The sequence below is a fragment of the Pygoscelis adeliae genome, unplaced genomic scaffold (assembly GCF_000699105.1).
Source record: "Pygoscelis adeliae isolate BGI_AS28 unplaced genomic scaffold, ASM69910v1 Scaffold267, whole genome shotgun sequence".
Lineage (NCBI taxonomy): Eukaryota > Metazoa > Chordata > Aves > Sphenisciformes > Spheniscidae > Pygoscelis > Pygoscelis adeliae.
Window position 1 is genome coordinate 710,639 of NW_008825150.1, and position 18,483 is coordinate 729,121.

Consider the following 18,483-nt stretch of genomic DNA (forward strand, 5'->3'; position numbering starts at 1 on the left):
GTGAGGCGACAACTCATCCATACAGGAATCAGGCCCTATTTTAATTGAACTTTTTTTCTTTCAGCTAGGGAAGATCAACATTGCTGTCATAACAGCTGTGCAAGGAAATAAGTGATTTCCTGTTTGAGCGTGTTCCATCGTTCAGCATTTTATTTTTGTGCTAAACCACAACCAGGCATATCACCTCACCCTGTGCTGGGGCACTCTACCCCATCCCCTGCCACTGGAAAGGCACTGGGTAAACATCACGGAGGCAAAATGTGCCCCAAAATACCTACTCAGTACTTGCGCCAAATGCCTTTCCCAGAAACGTGCTGCCAAGACAGAGTTTTCTGGACTTTCGGAGTAGCCGAGGACTCTTCTTGCAGCATATGCCCCTTTCTCCTAGAGCTGTCAACCTAAATGGGGACAAGAAATCCAACCCTCGGCACAACCTTCAGTCTGAACTTGCTCCAGAACCCTCTATAATGAAACCCTCTATCTGGCTGTGCAAATAATGGAGAAAAAACACAAATATTGACAAGCCCCTTATTGCTTTTCCTTTCCTTAGTAATAATTCTTATAATAAGACAAAAGAGCTAACTTGCATCCTAAAAGAAGTAGGTTGTGCTTGGGTGTGTTCCCACTGATGTCCATGAGAGGGCTATCGGCAAGGGCATTTGGGTGTTTCACCCTAACACAGAAATACAGAAAATACACTGCCAGCTGATTGCAAAATTCATAGGCACTCCCTGCTCCCTCACAAGTTTTTGCACAAGCTCTGGCTCAAACCAATGTGCCCTTGCACCGGCTGGAGCAGGAGGCAGCGGCTGGGTGCAATGTGACCTCCTCTGCCCAAAGCAGCTCTTGCAGCAACAAAGTCATTAATGATTTTGCAGCAGCGTGGGGCAGTTCTGGGGGCTCTGCTGCCTCCAGCCCTGGCTCCCCACAGGCTCCTGGACAATCTTCTGCATTGTCAGAGTGTCTGAGATGAGTCCCATGCCGAGGACTGATTTTCTTAATATGGCAGTTGAAATAAACCACATTTTATTCACACACAGCTGAAAGATATTGTTGGATCCAAAATGTCATGTTCTGTGTCTGATCAGGTTTGAATCTATTCTTATTATTAAATAAGGCAAATTTCAGAATAAAACATGGTTTCTAACATGTAGTTAGAAAAAACTACAGCATTTTAATTGGAAACATGTAAAATTGAAATCTTATTTCTGTACATGTATATTTTATATATATGTAACATTAATCAAAATATTTAATATCTTTTTCTTCTCTGTATATATCGTACCATTACCTTCATCCAAAAGATACTTTCTGAATTAGATACAATTTTTGGTCAACACAAGAGAGGCTTGGGGGGAATAAGCCATCTATCAGAAAGAAGAAAAAAAAAAGAAAAAAGAAGACCCAAACCCTTTTCTAGTTCCGAGATTTTGCTTCCATTCACTTTTGCAGTCACCAGTAGAGCTGTTGGTTCTTCCGAATGCACCTTGACTGAAATTCAATCCAGTCTTGACGTCAACATGACTGTCAGCATTGCCTAGATGGAGAGGTCCTACTTGAGAGGTACGTGATCTATAGACTTGTGCTGGTTCATCGCACAGGGCTGAATGTGACCTTTAGATTGCTCCTTCAGCTCGTCTGAGACTTTGTACATTATCTTTGGGACATTAAGCACAGCAGGATGAGCTCTCCAGGGAAATTCTGCAGTGTTGCCAGCACTCTGATGGCTGGTCCTGTGGGACGCAATGTACTACTTCTATCTCCAGCTTCTGGAGTCATATGATTATGTGAAGGTCTCAGCTTTCACGACAATGAAGAGTAGGTTTCTAGCCATTAAGACTGCAGAGGAAAGCTGGCAGATGTTACTTCCTAAAGGCAAAGGATCAGAAGACAAATGAAAAGGAATCTCAGCTGTATTTTAAGCTAACTGCATGGCTTAAAAACAGCACGGTTTTGAGGACCAACTATTAACTTTTGAATACATGGAATAAGAAATAATATCAAATTCTTGAAGAGAGATAAAATCGCTCCTTGCTTTTTCCTTCTTCTCTCTCTGCCCTTCTTCCTTCTTTTCTAAGGCTCTAGCCTATTGCTTACAGTCCTTGATTCTTCTCAGTCTGGAGATGCCATTGGAGGAGGATGCTGTTAACCAGTCAGATGGAGTGTGAATACTGGGAATTTTCCAGGCTTACAAAATGTTTTCTTTGCATCTGCCAAAGCTAACGGCAGCAGTCACTGAACACGTGCCACTGGAAAATCACAAGTGGGCTGGCTGCCAAGTATGCAGCGCTCTTTGGACAAAGGCACGTCAGGGTCTTGTGAGTGTGAAAGGACATTGCCATGTATGCTGGTTTTGGCTGGGATAGAGTTAATTTTCTTCATAGTAGCTAGTACAGGGCTATGTTTTGGATTTGTGCTGAAAACAGTGTTGATAACACAGGGATGTTTTCATTATTGCTGAGCAGTGCTTACACAGAGTCAAGGCCTTTTCTGCTTCTCACCCCACTCCACCAGTGAGTAGACTGGAGGTGCACAAGAATTTGGGAGCAGACACAGCCGGGACAGCTAATCCCAACTGACCAGAGGGATATTCCATACCATATGACGTCATGCTCAGCATATAAAGCTGGGGGGAAGAAGAAGGAAAGGGGGGACGTTCAGAGTGATGGTGTTTGTCTTCCCAAGTAACTGTTACACGTGATGGAGCCCTGCTTTCCTGGAGATGGCTGAACACCACCTGCCTATCGATGAGAAGGGGTGAATTAATTCCTTGTTTTGCTTTGCTTGCGCATGTGCCTTTTGCTTTACCTATTAAACTGTTTTTATCTTAACGCACGAGTTTTCTCACTTTTACCCTTCCGATTCTGTCCCTTCCCAAAGGGGGGGAAGTGAGCAAGCGGCTTTGTGGTGCTTAGTTGCCGTCTGGGGTTAAACCACAACACTGTGTCTGAGCCAGCAAGGCAGCGCTCCAGGCTGGCCTCAGGCACGTGACAGCCCACGACTGCGTTCCCAGCCAGGAGGGCTGGGACTGAGCCAGGCGCTGCCCGCAGATCTGTGCTGCAAGCTGCTGGGCTTTGCATCGAAGCGAGACTTGTGTGAGGACTGTCCGCTTGCCATTAGAAGAGCACATTTATTTTTAATAGAACAGTTTAAGTGGAAGTCAAGTGGTCAGCATGGAATAAACAATCTCAGCTAATGGCTTGCTGACATTCAATCACAGGTCAGCAGGGACATCTCCAGCACCCCTTGAATCTTGTGCCATTAAAGCCCTCTCACTTGGTAATGGGCATTTGCCAAAAAGAGGCTAAAAAGAAAGCTACTGAGGAGTTAGTCTACTGTGAGCACGTGAAGAGGAGCGTCACCAATGTGGTGTGGGGAATTTTAAATTTATACTGCCCACATATGTCCATACTAGATCAGACCTGGAGCCTGTCTGACCTTATAGTCTGCTCTCTGGGCAGTGCCCAAAACCAGGGGAAAGACACCTAAAACTATGGAAGTGTTTCTCCCAGCCTCAAATGAGTTGTGACACACAGGATTTGGTGAGGGAGTCCATTCACCAGTAGCATTGTAGCAAAAAAGGAGATCTTTTGTATGTCTCAGTGAATCCTATGGCTGTCATAATGTCTCATCCAGAGAAAAGTTGGTGGGAAAGAATGAATCCATGTAACTTAGAGAAAGATCATAATTTTTCACAGAATCATAGAATGGTTTGGGTTGGAGGGGACTATTAAAGTCATCCAGTCCAATCCCCCTGCCATGGGCAGGGACATCTTTCACTAGATCAGGTTGCTCAAAGGCCTGTCCAACCTGACCTTGAATACTGGGCAACCTGTTCCAGTGTTTCATCACCCTCATTGTAAAAATTTCTTCCTTATATCCAGTTTTGGTAGTACCTGTCCAGGTGAGAACATCATCTTACGTATACAGAGAAGAGTGGAGTATTCCCACAGGAATGCACACCTCTGTATTCGACTGCTCTCGTTTGGGTTGATTTCTACCTTCATGCTTTTGCACTGAAGCCAAATTCTTCAACTAAAGCTATCTATTTCCATGGGAGATGCTCAATGGCATCCATTTTTTAGGACATGACTTCCAGGGAGTTATTCTTGTTTTATATCAACTTAATGAAAAAATTGAATGAAGCTCCATCTTACAGAAGGTTTTGTCAAAACCTTAGGCCCTAAATTCTGCCTTCCATTAACAATATGCACTTTAATCAGGTGCTTGAAATTTAGAGCTTAATATAGATTATGTGCACATACGTTATGTGCCAAGCCTATATATACCTGTTTGAGGGAGCTCCAAAAAAACCCCAAACCCTCTCTCTTGGATGTTAACAGGAAAGCATGGAGAAGGTAGAATTTTTAGGCACTATGTATAGCCCGGAATTTGGTGTGTGCTCAATGCAGAAGGGATGAAGGGAGGAAATAACAGTGGCGAGTGGCAGTATCCAGCCTTTGCAGAACCAGCCAAGCTGGGACAGCCTCGCAGTTTGCTGCCCGTGGCCCCCAGAGGTTGTTCCAGCTTTATGTTTCACTAATATGCACTACCAAAATGCTGCCTGGGGCCAAAAGACCAGCAGGACTGATTAAACCAACTACTGGAAAAATCCCCAGGAAGTTAGTCAAAACATAGCATTTCCAGCGCTGAAACACGAGCTGTATTAGTTCCTAAAACCAACTCTTGGGTTTGGTTGTTTTAAATTACACATTCATACACACGCACAGCAGCCCATGACGGTGAGATGACAGCACAATGGGTGTCTCTTTCAGCATGGCAGAGCTGGAGGCTTTAAAGCGCTGTACACAGGTAAGGCACGTGTTACTGTCTGTGCTCTACTGACATGCAGATATTTGCTGGAGGACACATTGCAATGACAGTGGCACCAGTATGTATAAATGACCCCAGAGCGACCACATAATTAGGCAACCTAGACTTTCTTTCTAAGCTTTCTGTTCTTCAAAATTTTCTCTGACTAAAGGATTCATTTGTGAATATGATGAATGGCTCATGAAATGGCTTGTACAGCAGGACGCTTACAATAAAATGGGTTTGGAGCAGACAAGACAGCATTATTATTCCCCTGCCTGCCTGGCTTCTTGCCAGCCTCCTGCTGCCTTCTATCTCCCATCACAGGAGGCTGGAAAAATTCCCCCAGAATTGATTAACGTGAGAGAGATCCTGTGAAAAACGGAGGCGGTATGAAGGAGGGAGGTGATGGCTGAAGGGAGAAATCAGGCTTGCAAGGACTGACACAAGCAGTTAAGCACCTGGAGAAGTGGGAGAGCAATGACAGTCACTGCAACAGGGAGCAAGAAGGAAATCCCAGGCAACTTCTTCTCTCTCTACGGGTGCTCCAGCCCTCCCACAAAAATGCTGCTTCTATATGAGAAAATTCAAGAGTGGCAAGGAGAGAGACACATGGACATGCTCCCAAATAATTCCCAGGCACAGTTCAGCAGTGAGGATGGTCCAGAGACCGTTCCCACCAGGTCACACAGCCACCATGGTTTGGAGGTTGAGGCTTTATGAGCGGACAGTCAGATAACACCACGTCAGCTGGCCTCTGGGTCCAGGAAGGTCCCCAGCCACATTTAGTTTACTACAGCTGAAGCATCTTGGGAAACTAAGGTTTTCTTCTGGTTTTTTTATACTACATTTTACACTGCATTTATACTGCCACTCGCCACATTAATAAGGATCTGGAAAGATAAGAAGACTTCTTAAAAATTAAACTGGAAAAATTCTTAAGGAAAATCTTAAACCTGATTTTTAAAAAATTTTCTGAGCGCGTCAGGTTTTTTACAGCCCAAGTATTTGAAGGTCTGGACTTGTCAGGTAGCCTATAGGAGATCCTTTTCATCTGTTTTCTCTATGATATTGTTTTCCTAGGATAATTTGGCGATGTTGCAACATCTTCTTTCTCAACTGGTATCCTCATTTGCTCCATATTCTGCCAAAATCGTGCTCCTTCTGAAGCCCGCAGTGTGACTGGCAGGTATCAGCAGTGGCCAAATTTATTCCCTGACTCTAGACACAGCAAGAAAAGGCCAGGGGTCACCACGTACCTACTCAGTTGGTTTCTGCTAAATGTCAAGTGTTGAAGCAGTCTGGGAGGAAAGATATTAAACATGTAGCTACTAAATTACAGTGCCAAGAGTATAGTTTGCTTTTTCTACATGAAGAACTTGGACTTGGCCTAACTCTTGGCTTGCATGAAAAAGAGAGCTCACCCTTGCATTTGGAAAGCTATGAACTTTTAGACTAAGGATTTATGAACTATTTTCTTTCACTGAGTAGCATTTGCATTTAATGACATTAAGAAAGGCTTTTTTATTTACATAGGCTGCTTGAGACTTGTTTGGTTTGTGTTTTCTAGAAAATTTAATCCAGTCAGATGATAACTGAATTAACTACATAGCAACACTTTAATTTTATTATGCCCTCTATTTCAGTTTTCATTTTACTTCTCATTGCTGTTTACATTTTATTTAACCCATATGTGTTTTTGCAATTTGTGATCTAAAAGATACAATCTATGCAGTGCATTTCATTGCTTCCAAACTCTTAACAGATTCTTTAAGAACATCTATTGTGTCTCATTTGGCAGACAAATAATACCTGCTTGACCATCTGTATTTGTGTACAGTTATTCCACCCAAGTACACAAGACTTCCTTTCTCACCATTTAGAATGAGAAATATTTGTACTGTTGAATAGATTACTTTTTATTTTGTGGCCTGATGTCCATGACCCGGATTTGAGTTATAAGCCTGTTGTGTCAGGGCTCATTATCCACTGATTGCATAAGCTATTGTTACCAGGATAAATTTAGAATTCATCTGAAAATCACAATTAATCATTTGACCAGCTCTACAAATAACGTCGGCCAACATCTACTGTCTCTAAGTTCATGTATATTTACGTTTGCTACCAGAGTATCTTCTGAGGTTCAGCTGCCTTTAATTGTTTTATAATCAGAAATATCTCATTTCAGATTCAAATTACTTTGTATACTTAGCTCACTAACCCAAGTGTGTTGGCATGTCTTTTAAAGACTAGCATATTCTAAATATGTGCATAGACAATAAAGTAGTAAGATCTTAAATAATTACTATTTATATCCTTCTGTTGTTTTCTCAAAAAACAGTATTTTATACATAGATATTGTTTTCAAGATGATTAAACTGACTCCTAAAATGTTTTTCCTAAAATGTTTTTGTTTTTTCGAGCCCAATAACGCTTCAGGACAATTTCCATCTGGTAGTAATAGTCCTGCTTATTCTGGAACATCTTGGTTTATATTATGTCTCTGTGTCACAAAATCTATTGAAATCATGCAAAACACCGATCTCTCTGCCAAAGTCAATAAAATTACTACTTGTTGAAGAAAACAGTAAACAACAGAACTTCATAATGATGTCATTAACACACCCTTTGTCAACAGTTGGGAAATCTGGAACCTTCAAGAAAAATAAAGAAGAAAAAAAAAAGTAATGCATTCAGCTCAGTTGTAGAATTAATTATACATAAACTTCTAATGAGATTTGGTTAGAAATGCAAACAATTTTTATAGTTGCACAGCAGCGTAGCAGCATTAGTTCAGCATGTAGAGCAGATGCTGCATTTTATCCATCCATCAGATAAATGGACACATTTTAAAGTTTCTTTAATTCTCAGACTCAGAATGCTACAACAAGCCCTTTGAAACTTTAAACTGGTATATAGCTCTGAGTTGATCTTGAGCCTAATTCAGGATGGTGCAGTATATCTGGGAGTTCCCAAGGGATTTCATCCTACCCTGCATTTTCCGCTAGGAGCCGAATTCGCCTGCTCTTTGTGTTCAGAAAACTCCTAGGGTGTTGTTCTGAAAGGGAATTATCTTCCATTTTGTTGCAGTGGGACACCTGATGTCTTTTGTGCAGGACACCTCTTTTTTGAGGGTCTTTTATAATTTAGCCTTTGCTTAAGGAGAAATCCCTAAGATAGCTGAGAAAATGGTATTTCCCACCCCCCAGCTGCTTGTTCCTGTCCCCAAACTACCTCTTGTTTTATGCCAGAACAAGCTTTTTTGCATCCATTTGGTACAAAAAATAACCTATTTTTCATCCTGTTCTGTTCAAATGTGTGACAGTATAAACTGCTGCAGAGAACAGTGCAGCCATGGATGGAGTGTTTGTTTAACTGGCAGCGCCAACCAAGCAGCACATAAAGCACTAGAAAACACAGCAGTGGGCTGAAGTGTTGATGGACAGATATTGCCTGAAAGTGGCATGATACGACCAAAACTGAACTTACTGGGTTAATTCTCAGAGATTGCTGTCAGAAAATGAAAGGGGGGTGTGTGTTGATTTCTAGACGCATCAAAAAGTATATTAATGATAGCACTACAGGGGTGTGCTTTACCATAAGATACAGATGACATATAGTAGTAAATGCTAGGCTTCAGTGAGACCAATGTATATTAAGGGACGCTACTGATGGCCACACCAAGCTTAACTGGTCTGGCTGAAGCAGAGAATATGTTCTACCTCCTTTTCTCCATGCTTTCCACTTTAAATCAGCATCTATGGCATTCTTAATGTCCCCCCTTCATCCAATAAATTCTGTTGGGTTTCACAGATGACAAACATAAATTAATAATAACTTATTATACTAATAATAACTACCTTATCCTGAAAATGGGCAATTTCCATAGCGTGCACTATCACAACACGCCACTAGATGGTGCAACAGGATTCTGTCTGCACCGTTCTGCAGCGCACACACACACACCCCCCCAGCACTCCCAGATAAAGCCCTTCCAGTAAGCAACTAAATTAATTCTGGCTGAAGATTCATAAGTCTACAGTGTAATTTAGAATTTTTATTCCGAGCGCATACATCATATTCTTTGTTCTTTACAGTTAATTGTTACGTTCCAGAACTCTGTCTTCAGCAATGACTTTCCAAGGTGTATTTACAGAACAAGGCACATACCAGCATACGGTACAGGGTAGGTCCCACAGTTACCTAGTTAACACCTACAAAGTGATGAGCTATGAAAATTAAGCCACAGGATTCATTTGTAGACTGTGATCCCCCGTGGAAATCACACTGCCTGGGAGGCAAGAGCAGCTCTGAGAAACTTCTGCTCTGAAGTATCCTCCAGAGGAGCTACCACCTCTCTGGGAAGGGCTGCACTCCCTCTTGCCCTTTGGAAACATACACAGAAATGCAGGGGGTAGGGGACATGACTGCCTGCCTCCAGTGGCTTCCACCGGGATCAAGGAGAATAACAAGAACTTTTACACGTGCAGCAGTAGAAAATTAAAATTCAAGGCAGCAAGGGTACTAATAAGTAACATAATAGTTCAGAAGTAACTAAGCTGCTATGAGTAAATGAAATAAAGGCAGTGTAAAATGCCTAGAATTTATTTTTAAAATTTTGATACAGTGTCTCAAAAGATCTAACTTGTATTAACCACAGAACTTAAAACCTGCTTGGATATGATAGATGAATGGCACATGCAGTAAAAAATGTCTCAAGGACTTTTAGCAAAAGACAACATTAAACAGTGATTTCCAGTCTTGGAGACTGTGGCGAAGGGATGCCACAGAAATCAGGGAAAAGGAACAATATAACTTAGCATTGTTATTAGAGAGCCAAAAAAGAAATAAATGGAAAAATAAATATACTAATAGGTCTAAAGAGGAAAGATTTAAAACATCAGAGTGCAAATAAAAAGCAAATAAAATTATGCAAAGATACTAGAAAACAGACAGCTAACAAAACAGACAGAAAAATGCAGCCTATTACATCACAAGAAACTACCTGTAGACAGCTATTTGGCAGGTGAGATTAATTTAATTGAGGAGGAAGAAAAGCACTTTCCCCACCTGGAGTTTCCAAAGTTACGGCAGACTCACTGAATAGACTGTATTGTGGGCAGAGCGGTCCTGTGCAATAGTGTCTCCCCTGCCAGATAAGTATTAATTTAATCATCCACTCTTGCTTTATCTATAAACACAGAGCTCAGGACTTCCCTGAACTAATCCTTGTTTGGACTGTGTAGGGGATTAGGATGGGAAAAGAACATCATGAATCATCAAGTTTTTTTCCACTGCTGTCACAAGCAACAATATCACAACTGTTCTGAACTCCCTCTTAAAACAACCTCCAGTGCTTGCCTTCTGTTGGAAGACATTTCCAGAATCTCATACTTACACTTTATGTTCAGCAAAAATTATGTTCTTTGATTATATGCAGTGATTCCTGTAGTAAAACTCTCTTTTAGTATGAATCTCTGCCTTCCCTGTGTCTATTCCTTGGTGTACTTCAGGCCAGCAGTAATACCTTCAGTTACCCCTCATTTTGCTAAGCTAAACCACCCAAGTTCTTTCAGTCTGAGAAAATGAGCTCTCCGTGACCCTTAATCATCCAGGTAGTTTGAATTAATCTTCCACAAGCATTAGTAAAGGAGACTGCTGCACAATGCTCCAGAAGAAGCTCACTCGCTCCTTGCGCAGGGGCACTAGTGCTTTGCTGTCTCTGTTGAAGACGTGCCTCCCCGGGGCAGCCGGGAATCCCACTGCTCCCTCCCACAGCCTCGTCAGACACCGTGAGATCAGCTATATAAACCTCACAGTTTTGTCCTCCTTTTTATTTTCTAAAGAATGGGACTCAGAATACTGAGAATTTTTTTTTTCACTAATCATACTGATTTTCAATTTAAGACCTATCAGTTACCTAGTTTCTAATTAAATCAGTATTTCACATGAGTTTTATATCCTTCTAGATTCATCAAGTACCAGGTCAAATATCTGGTATGCTACAGTGGCAGTTAATAGTTAATATCAAAAGCCCAGTCTTTTGATCATCACTGCTTAAGCACAGGCTTTAACATAGACTAATCAGCAAAAACTAACTCCCAAATGACCATGTAATTTAATTCGCTATCAAGAGGGTTCTGCATCAGTCACCCCATCTTTTTTCTTAGGAATAGTGATAAATGAGTAGGCCTACATTGCCATAACATCAGCCACCTGGATCTTCACCAGTGTTTAAAAGATGACCGGCAATCATTGTTCATATTAAGAGAGCTCCTTTATCAGCCCTGTCCAAACTGGGGTTGCTGGGTACTGACAACTGATATAAAAGCTTTAGCAGATGTGACTCAACACTCCCCTGAGCCCTGCTGGAGTGGAAAGGATTTATTACACAATTAGCATATTAATACTTTCCTGCTTTTTCCTAACTATAGAATATAGTATTGGCCATTTCTGCCTTTTTTTTTTTTTTAGTTGATTTCCATAATTTCTGCCTATTCACTTTGGTATGATCTCTTTTCTTCCTCCTGTGTTTCAAAAATGCATTGCTGTTGTCTGCAAGACTGTAGACCATATACTGGTCTCTTGGTCCATTTGCTTTCTTATCACTTTACTGCAATAGGCTGCCTTCTAATTTGTATTCATTATTACCAATTTCTCCTTTCTCCCATTTGTTATATAATTTTTATACATCTGCCACTTTCTGTCTAAGCCAAACTGATTTTCCAAGCCAAATAACTCTCTTTTTCTGTAGTGGGCTTTTTCAGTGCTCTTAAACAGTATACAGTCTACCTGCTTAAATTCTTCCTTGCAGAGATTTGATTCAGAATTGGTTAGAGCTTATGAAATTAGCCCTGTGGAAGTACTGTCTATATTTAAAGTGTTTGATATCACTTTGGAATGCAATCCACTAGCAAAAATGTTCCAAAATACTTTTAACCCCAGCGGAGAGATAAGTTATATGGAATGAAAAATTAAGAGCCTTTTCCAATTTTGAATTCATGAGCCCACAGCTAGAACATTGTATATAGTTCAGAGTACATCCATACCAGACATCTGACACCTGAAAAGACTTGGGGGAGAAAAAAACTATCAATCAGGGCTGAGAGCATTTTTGAAGAGTGCTTTAAATAACAAAATGCTTTTAACTGACAAGTGGAAAAGGAGAGGAATCAAATAAGTGCCTATATGTATTTCTAGGGACATACATTGTTAATAGGGTTTAAGTAGAAGATGTGGAAGAAGGAAGACAGAGAAAAAAAAATACTGAGATATATTGGATGGGGGGGCAGGGAGTTGCTTGGTTCATTTAGACAGAACCAAGACTTTATATGCCACTTATATATGGAACAGTTTTTCTTGGGCATAGAGGATGATGAGCAAATAGATATTCCATCTCTTATCTTGGTCTGTCGCTTTTTTTTAATTCCTATTTTACCCTTTAAAAGCATTGGTTATTCAGGCAGCTAAGCTAATCAAGGTGGCTTGAACCCTCAGCACTGCTTGTCTGGATCGTGAGGGGTTTTTTGTGAGATTCATGTACTATATCGAGAGTAGGGAGCATAGATAGTCTCCCATAGGGTACGTTTTCCCGGATTGGACATTGCTCATTTAATTCTATGACAGACCCTTACAAGATCTCGCCCTTCAGTGCACTCTGCACCAGGTGTGCTTTGTACCCACAAATGCATATTCTTGGAGATTTCCAATAGACAGGCCAACTAGTCGTCGTTTCTAATTAATTAGTTACTAATCTGTAAGCTGATCTTAACAGCAAGCTCATACATTAATAACTATCTTGGTATCGACGCTAGCAAGCTTACAGTTACATCAGATTTAAAAGCTGTTTACAGATACTGGAATTAATAGAATCAGTAATAATAATTCATTGCATTTTGAAGTACCAATGATGTCATTTTTATGTAATAAAGGAGCCTATTCTATTCATTTTAAGAGTTTGTATAGCCCTCAAGGACAGGCACATCAACATTTGACAACTGGGGATTGACCATATTTTGTGCGCGCAGTCCATGGTATGCTCACAAGCACAAACGAGAACAAAGCAGAAGACACCAGCCAGGGAGGAGGCGGCTGCCAGGCTGGGCAGCAGCTGTATTTGTAACGTAGCAGTGAAAGGAAAGAGCCATCCTTTCCACAGCTTTAAACTTGGACTACCTCCAGCAGCCCATAGCAGCAGGCAGATCTCGGCACCTCTCTTGCTTGTTGTACAGAAAGCTAGGGTCAAAAATCCTCCTTGAACAGAGAGGCAAACTGTGTGAGAACACCAGACCCTGCTGCCAATGTTTTCCAGCAGTGCAGCCCCAGACCAGTTGAAAGACTGACACTTTGCTATCGTTCTCACATGTATTCCCCAACCTGGAAGCTTCCTCATGTATTCCCACCCTTGGCTGGCTTCTCACGACTTATTTACTGTAGTAACATCTGCCACAGAGCAAACTCAGACAAGGCTGCCCCCAGCTCCATATCTGTTGTGGTTTAACCTCAGTTGGCAACTGAGCACCACGCATCCGCTCGCTCACTCCCCTCCCCCAGTGGGATGGGGGAGAGAATCAGAAGAGTAGAAGTGAGAAAACTTGTGGGTTGAGATAAAAACAGTTTAATAGGTAAAGCAAAAGCCGCACACGCAAGCAAAGCAAAACAAGGAATTCATTCACTACTTCCCATCAGCAGGCAGGTGTTCAGCCATCTCCAGGAAAGCAGGGCTCCGTCACGCGTAACGGTTACTTGGGAAGACAAACACCATCACTCCAAACATCCCCCCCTTCCTTCTTCTTCCCCCAGCTTTATATACTGAGCATGATGTCACATGGTATGGAATGTCCCTTTGGCCAGCTGGGGTCAGCTGTCCTGGCTGTGCCCCGTCCCAGCTTCTTGTGCCCCTCCAGCCTTCTCAGTCGGTAGAGCATGGGAAGCTGAAAAGTCCTTGACTAGTGTAAGCACTGCTCAGCAACAACTAAAACATGGGTGTGTTATCAACATTGTTCTCACCCTAAATCCAAAACACAGCACTGTACCAGCTACGAGGAAGGAAATTAACTCTATCCCTGCTGAAACCAGGACAATATCCCTGACCAGTCCTTCCTTATCTGTCAGTATCAAGTCCATAGAGCACCTCACCTTGTCAACTCTTCCATCACCTGTGTGAGTGAGCTATCATCACTGCACTCCAGAAACCTCCTGGATTGCTTGTACCCTGCTGTGTTGCCCTTCCAGCAGGTGCTTAAAGTTCCCCCTGAGGACCAGGGCCGCCTTCTGGTTACCTGAAGGTCTCCTCTACTTCTTCCTGATTAGGTAGCTTATAGTGGACAGCCACCATAGCATCACCCATGTTGTTCTGCCCTCTAATCCTAGCCCATAAAGTCTCAGCTGGCTCATCGTCCATCCTAAGACAGAACTCCATACATTCCTTTTGCTCTCTCACATAAGGGGCACCTCACCATCCTGGTTTGTCCTTCTTAAGGAGCCTGTATCCATCCATGGCAGCACACCAGTCACATGGGCTATCCCACACTGCCTCCATGATCCAAATGAGATCGTAGCCCTGCAACTACACACAGACTTCCAATTCCTCCTGTTTGTTCCCATGCTGCGTGTATTACTATACAGACGCTTTAGACAGGCACTCTCTCATGCGGACTTCCCAGAAAAGGTATGAGAGCTTCCCCCATAATGCTGTTCTGTAGGCACTTCCTTATATGCATACATATGCTTGGGGGTAAGCTTCTGCCCGTTTTCTTGTTTTCAAAGTCTTTCCTTGAAATCGCGTCATCCTGTGCCCTTTGCTTACCAAACCAGTCCACCACTTCTACACTTAATGTGGATCATCAACTCTTCCCCTGATGCCCAATCAATCACTCCTAGTTTAAAGCCCTCCTCAGCAGATTGGCCAGCATGTTGGAAAAGATGCTTTTGCCCTACTTGGTCAGGTGGATCCCATCTTTTCTCAGTAGTCCTGAGTCCTCAGAGAGGGTTCCATAGTCATAAAAGCTGAATCCCCTTTGTCAACACCAACTGCGCAAACAATTGTTGACCTGCAGGATCTTTTCACTCCTCCAATAGCCCTTCTTCCTCCCTGGGAAAACTGAGGGGAAAACCACCTGGGCCCCCAAGATGTAGATCACCACCCCAGACCAACGTAGTAGTCGTGTTTGAAATGCTCCAGGTCTCCCCTGGCAGTATTGTTGGTGCCCATGTGGAAGAGCAGCAGTGATTAATAGTTTGAAGCTTGTCTCTCCACAACATCCTGGATCCAAGTCCCTGGTGAGCAGCAAACCTCCCTAGACAGCAGCCCAGGTCAGCAGGTAGGGGCCTCCATCCCACACAGGAGGAAGTTTCCCTCTACTGTCAGTCACCTCCTCCTCATGGTGCTCCTGCGTAGCTCAGGCTCAGCTGGCATGGAGGATTCATTGGAGAAAGCTCCCAATCCCTTGTCTGCTACCAGGGTACTGACTCTGTTCTGTAGCTGTAGATCTGCTGCTACAGATCCTCTGAAGCGTGCTGTCCTCTGCCTGCTACCTGCTGTCCCTCCTGCAAGGCTTGGCCACGAGGACACATAGCCCCGACACTGCAGCAATCACGGCCTTCGCTGTGGCAGCACCTTCTATCTTCAGCCAATGGAAGGAAGGGAGGAAGGGAGGAAGGGAGGAAGGGAGGAAGGGAGGAAGGGAGGAAGGGAGGAAGGGAGGGCATCACTGCTGCTTCACTCCACAAAATGGCTGAAGCTATTCCTTCCTGTGACAGTTACTGCAACATTTCCCCGGCCCACAGACAAGGTCCTCCATGGCAGTGGCACCCACCTCACACAGCAGGGATCCCACCTCACACAGCAGGGATCTCCCCTCCCACTGGGGCCAGCCTCCCCTGGCCTCTGATTTGGGGCTGAAGAGCCCCAGCGTGAGGTAACAGGGGGTGGGGCCAGTCCCAGTGTGAGGTAACAGGGAGTGGCAGGGGTGTGGCAGGGAGGAGCACAGGGGCTGGCCCTATAGGGAGGTGCCTGTGCAGGGCTATGGGTGTGGACAGGTGGTGGTGTGGGTTCCTGCTGGTTGCTCTGGTGTTTCCCAGGATGGCTGGCTTGAGGGTGGACTTTGGCTTGCTCTTGGAGCCTCTGGGTTTCATTAAGGTCCTCGAGTGGGTGAGTGTGGCTGGGAGGTGCAGGGGGAAGCCTCATTTTCCTTGTGGGGCTGTTTCTTCTCTTTTCCTAGGCCTGGCTTTGCTCCTGTGTCTTAGCTGGGTAGGCCTGAAGAGGTGTGTGCTAATGGGTTGCCTGTTCCCTGCTTCAAGTTGCTGGTGGTGGATGTTCAACACAAGGCTGCTCTCCAGCCAAGCCCTCTGACTGGGAGGAAAGAAAACAGTTTTGCAGATACATAAAATATCTCTTAATTACAAGTTTGCCATAGTAACTTGTGCTGCTGTGTGTTGTGTGTTCTAATTATTGGGTGTTTAGGGTTTTGCTAGTGAACAAAGGGAAAATGAGCTACTTAGAGAGCTACTGATGCGCAATACTCTGAGCGTGTACCTTCTAGCTACTTTAATCTACAGTTGTGGATGTCTGAGACTCCTAAAAATACTTCCCTTACCAACTGCAAGAAGTACTGTGCTGGCTCTTAGCATTAAAAAAGGAAAAAAAAACCCCAACCTTTTGCTGTAGAGCTAAGAAAAATATAAACAAAAAGAACTTTTAAATGGGCTTTTGTTAGTGAAGCTCCTCATGTTTTTGGATTATAGAAACTCAACATTTTCATTACCTCTTGACATCACTTTATACTTTACTATTGCTAGTTTTGTTCCTATTTCTTGCCTTCATTAGCTGTTTCATCAAAATGTTGAGTTTTTCCTTTGAGCTCTAGTGGTATGTACTAATGTGTCTATGTATCAATTCCTACAGATTTTTTCCATCTTTGCTTTTGCCACATGTGGAGGCTTTCAAGGTGAAACTACCCTTCTAGTTTCCTGCAAAGGTGTGGTAAATGAAACAGTTACAGCTGGTTTTGCTTATCCATTCAGGTGAGTATTAGCTCTTAAGTTGTTATTCATACACTAATTATTTATTATTCACTCTTTTCCCCATCTGTCTCCCTGTGAATATGTACTTACTGTATATATCTGAATGAACATGTAAAACCTCTGGCTCGCTCTGTAGTAGCAATAAATTAGTTGTAATTGTTCAAAGCATCGTGGTTGTCAGTGCCCTATAGAAAGAAGTAGAAGAAAATGGCAATAGGTTGTATTGCTGCTTTGTATCACTTTACCTTAAGCTCTGTTCTAGCAGTGCATGAATGCTACAGAAGGTAATTAATAAGCAAAACAATACGATTAATTTTAACAGCCTATTTCTTCATCAATTTGTAGTTGCTTTGGAGGCCCGGGTAAGGTTATTTTGGATGTGCCATTATCATATTTTTGTTTAAAGACTGAATGGAAAATACTTACTTTTCAGTTTATTCCACTATTATATTGGTGAGAGTGTTGGGTACATATAAACTAAATACTCCATTGTCATTGTAGTGCTCTTGTAGAGACAAGTTCCTTTCCTGGGGCACGAGGAGGAAGGCTTTCTCTTTGTTGTCACAGCTTCACAGTTACAACAAATGTAGAGTCAGTGTTCCATATGTGTTCAATAAGCATAGGTGTAAGTGTAGAAATGGATTCAGAGGCCAGCTTGTTAAAAGTACTACAGAAGTATAGAATTTGGTTACAAAACCCAGCATTGTAACAGCACTTGGAGGGGAGAGTGGGAATCTGAAATGATTCTGTGCTGGTTACTGCTAGTCACACAGGTTTTATTGAATTTCCTGTGCTTGCATTTTCTTGTAGCTGTAATGCAACTAGGTGCCTTTTAAATCTTGATCCCTTCATTTAACTGCCGGTCTCCAAAATAATGTTAAGTCTGCTTCCAAATAGGAGTTTCTTTCTTTAGTTGCTCTAAGGATAAGATTCTTCTCCTGAAGTTGCTATTGCATATCTCAATGTAGGATGAGGAAAAATCTTCAGATATCTTGACAAATCTTTGTGTTGTATAACCGATACATTATACAAATATAAATTGTCTTTTAGAGTAAACTTACACAACCAGAAAGCTGAAGCACTTATTGTGAAGCATGACTGTATGAAGTTTCCACTGTATAGCAAACTTTAACTACATGAAGGATATAATCTTTGCAGGTTGAATACTGTTGTATTCAGTGCACCAGACCCAAAACGCTGTGGTGGTACTTGGACTGACGTCTATCTTGTGGGCAACTTCTCCTCCTCTGCACAGTTCTTTGTTACACTTGCAGTGTTGGTGTTCCTCTACTGCATTGCTGCCCTTGTGGTATACGTTGGATATAAGCATGTGTATCAGCAAAATAGCAAGTTTCCATTAACTGTAAGTAATACTAAGATATTTCAAAGTTTTTCCTTTGAAACCACGAAAGATGAGAAATACTGCTAACACAAGAATATCTGAATAACTTATGAATATTCAGTAGTTCCAAAAGTTAGATGGAGCATAAACACAAGTATCTCAGACTAGTCACTACAGCACTCAAGCAGAAAAGGGGATCCAAAGCCCTTGAACATCCATGGCATCATTCCTTATGCAGTTATTGAAGCAGAGTGGAATGAAGTTCCACCTTCTCAGGTGAGCAGTGTCTTCACCACAACTTTTCT

The 18,483-nt window shown here is 42.5% G+C and overlaps 1 protein-coding gene across 1 annotated transcript in view; it reads left to right on the plus strand.

Moving 5' to 3' along the window:
• Positions 1-15,895: 15,895 nt before the first annotated feature.
• The window catches only part of SYPL1 (synaptophysin-like 1), a 5,450-nt gene continuing 2,862 nt past the window's right edge, over positions 15,896-18,483 (plus strand). Inside the window, exons 1-3 of the mRNA XM_009328371.1 lie at positions 15,896-15,964; positions 16,718-16,836; positions 17,995-18,199. Of these exons, the coding sequence (XP_009326646.1) occupies positions 15,896-15,964; positions 16,718-16,836; positions 17,995-18,199 (393 nt within the window). The remainder of the gene's footprint in view (positions 15,965-16,717; positions 16,837-17,994; positions 18,200-18,483) is intronic.